General features: G+C 36.5%; 1 protein-coding gene across 1 annotated transcript; it reads right to left on the reverse strand.

Annotated features, from left to right (window-relative positions):
* Nucleotides 1-757: 757 nt before the first annotated feature.
* Nucleotides 758-2,716, reverse strand: LOC132607739 (stemmadenine O-acetyltransferase-like). The gene is made up of 4 exons (XM_060321821.1): nucleotides 2,267-2,716; nucleotides 2,169-2,236; nucleotides 1,607-1,647; nucleotides 758-1,333 (listed from the first exon to the last, which is right to left on the reverse strand). Exons 1-4 carry the CDS (start codon nucleotides 2,667-2,669, stop codon nucleotides 787-789), a joined length of 1,059 nt encoding a protein of 352 aa, XP_060177804.1. The 5' UTR covers nucleotides 2,670-2,716; the 3' UTR covers nucleotides 758-786.
* Nucleotides 2,717-2,945: the final 229 nt, after the last annotated feature.

The following is a 2,945-nucleotide window of genomic DNA, read 5'->3' on the forward strand; positions in this document are numbered from 1 at the left end:
CTTATCCTTTAGCTATACATTACAAGAGTTTGATCCCTACTATAACTATACTCAAGTAACCGACTCTAGGCTAAGTCCCTTATCCAGAGATGGATTCTGCAAGTTGTCTTGATCACTATCTTCAACATTGCTATGTACACTAAAAAGGATTCTTGATATATTTGCGCGAGTTAGCCTAACAACAACTTTAAAGACAAACTTAGCTTCTTCCAACTGACCTCGTAGCTAACGGAGACAGTGGGCGTTACAGTACTTATAGGATGACGAAGAGGAGGATCTTATGGATTATACTTTGTAAACTATATTGGAGTTCTGCTTCTCTCTCTCTCTCTCTCTTTCTCTCTCTCTCTCTCTCTCTCTCTCTCTCTCTCTCTGTTATTATTTCTGGGTTTTAAATCTGTATCCATTTAAGTTTTCTGTTTTATTTTGTCTGTTAATTTGATTAGCTTAGGGACCAAACATGAATACATAGTATAATTGAAGATTTATGAGATAAGTTGAATAATACAAGGCTCAAAATAGAATTAAGCAATAACACAAGGACCAAAATTCGGTAGGGATCTAGTAGCTCAGTTGGTTGGCTACTTGAACTCTCACCTTGTTGGTGAGGGTTCGAATCCCCACATTGTAATCACCTTCCGCATTTCCCCTTCCCCTACCCCCTATGTAATAAAAACAATTTTAAAAAAAATCACTATTTTCCCTAAGTACTTCAACACGCAGTTTATATCTAAAACATTAATTAATAGAAAAAATGTTGTGGCTAAATCATATCGAAACTTCAAATTAAATAAGGTCATCATCATCCTCGAGCATATTAACCCATGCTTCTATTCCTTCTCCACATTTTGTATTCACAAATATGAACATATTCTCATATGGAAAAGTGGTAGTGCATACCCATATTGGCTTTCCCCATCCAAAATCCACTTCATACACAGGAAACCTACACCAACTTGTAAAATTACAAAACTCAACTTCCCCCTTTGAAAACATTTCCACTAATCTCCCCATATGTTTCAGAAAATCTTGTCCATTTTGTAATATCTTAATATAATCACTATTAATATTCCTTATTGCATTTCTCAACTGGTACACCAAATCATCATCATTAGTACTGGCCATCATTTCTGGAAATGCTAGCGCAGCTGTCCATAAGTTCCCAAAAGAGTTGTCCGGTATGGTTGGATTCATTCTTGACCTTATATTCATCGCATGAACTGCAACAAACATCTTTTTAGAATCTTTTTTCATGAAGTGCTTCCATACAAAGGCTGAGAGAGCTTCCATACGAGTGGGATCCTTCACTTGTGATCTTGAAGAAGCCGATTTCCTAAGGGCACGGTTAGTAAAATTAGCTCATGAAAACATGATCCGCCTAATTTGTCTAAGTGTGAGTTGGTCATTGACCCATCAATTTATTAGCTTAGTCCATTTTACCCCATTACAAAATGGAAAAATCACGTTTGTATTTATGAGCGTAGCTATAGTTTCAAAAAACTACAAGATGTAGCTATTAGCGCTTATACAGTATGTGCTGATACAATTCTTTCATGCGATATCAACTGATAGAGTATACGCTGATACAATTATACCCACCTAATACCCGCCTGATACTGCTCTTTCGCTGATACAGCTGATATCTACCTGATACAACAACTGTAGCTACGTTTCATAAATACGCAAACCGTAGCTACATTTTGTTATTACACTCTAAGCTGTAGCTATTTATCAATTTTTCTCTTAAAATCTTGGGCTACTGTGATTTGGACCCATGAGAGATCTTATCAATATATTTTAGAAAAGACATTTTTTATCATTTGATATCTTATATATAACCATAATAAAGAAAGAAAAAATAGTTTTAGTAGGTATTAAGAAATTACTTTAAAAGAACAAGCAAGGAAATTAAAACATAGAAGAATTGAACGAGTTGGGTTATGACCCGCTTTTTAGCTCAGCTCGCCAATTTGACGCCCCTACCTGAGGGCATCAAGCTTTTCCTTGTCGAAAACGAATCTCCTCGTCATCATCAGCTTTTCCTTCTTCATCCCTATGGATGGTTTGAAATTCGAATTAGACAAGTCTATCGGCGGGAAAAGAGTACTTGCTAGGTTAAAATTAGGTTTCACAATTTCGACGTCCCCTCAGGTAATGGCTTCCCATGCATTGATGAATGTCACTATGGACGAGCCATCACCAACTTTGTGTGACATGCACACACCTATTGCAATCCCTTGATCATAATCAAATAAATTAACTTAGACTGCTAGAAGGACATCATCGTCATTTCCTAGTACACGCGGGAGGAATTCTCTTAAGTCCTCCATCTTTGGAGTTTGTATAACATGTGAGAGGTTATAACCATGAACTTCAGCTTCAATAAACTCGGCTCCAGCATCGTTACAATCAATGGAATATTTGTTATCATTATTGAGCCTTCCAGCCAATGGGTAGAATCGCGTTAAAGCATCGGATAGAGATTGCTTTAATAACTTTGTGGCACGATTGATATTGTTGTGATGTTGGTATAAGAAAATTAGAGGGATGAAAACTGGAGGTGAGATTTGATCAAGAAGTGATAGTTTGTGGATTCTAAGAGGTGAAGGAGTTGGGGATGATGGTTTGATCATTTCTTTCAATATGATCTCCACCTTATTGGCTTCCATGCCTTTATGATCCTCTCAAAATTAAACTACTTGTTATTTTAACTAGTTGTACTTTTAAATGGCTTGTACCAAAAAATTAAGAGTGTTTTCACAATGCTCTATATGGGTGCATGGTAGGTTGACATCAACGGATCCCAAACATATTTGACTTTTGAGTACTAGAATGTGGAAGAATAGAGACGATGAGGTCCTGTTGGTTTAGGTCCGAAAAAGTCAAATTAAATAAGATACTCCATCTGTTCCAAAAAAATTGTCCTCATTCCTTTTTAGTTTGTC

Source organism: Lycium barbarum, chromosome 8, assembly GCF_019175385.1.
Source record: "Lycium barbarum isolate Lr01 chromosome 8, ASM1917538v2, whole genome shotgun sequence".
NCBI lineage: Eukaryota > Viridiplantae > Streptophyta > Magnoliopsida > Solanales > Solanaceae > Lycium > Lycium barbarum.

Excerpts from the sequence above, each read along its gene's own strand:
- LOC132607739 (XM_060321821.1), bottom strand. The coding sequence starts at position 2,669 with ATGGAAGCCAATAAGGTGGAGATCATATTGAAAGAAATGATCAAACCA. Across the intron at positions 1,648-2,168 it reads CCATAGTGACATTCATCAAT|GTAGATATCAGCTGTATCAG; the intron begins GCATGGGAAGCC and ends TTGTTGTATCAG. Across the intron at positions 1,334-1,606 it reads GAAAGAGCAGTATCAGGCGG|GAAATCGGCTTCTTCAAGAT; the intron begins GTATTAGGTGGG and ends CCGTGCCCTTAG.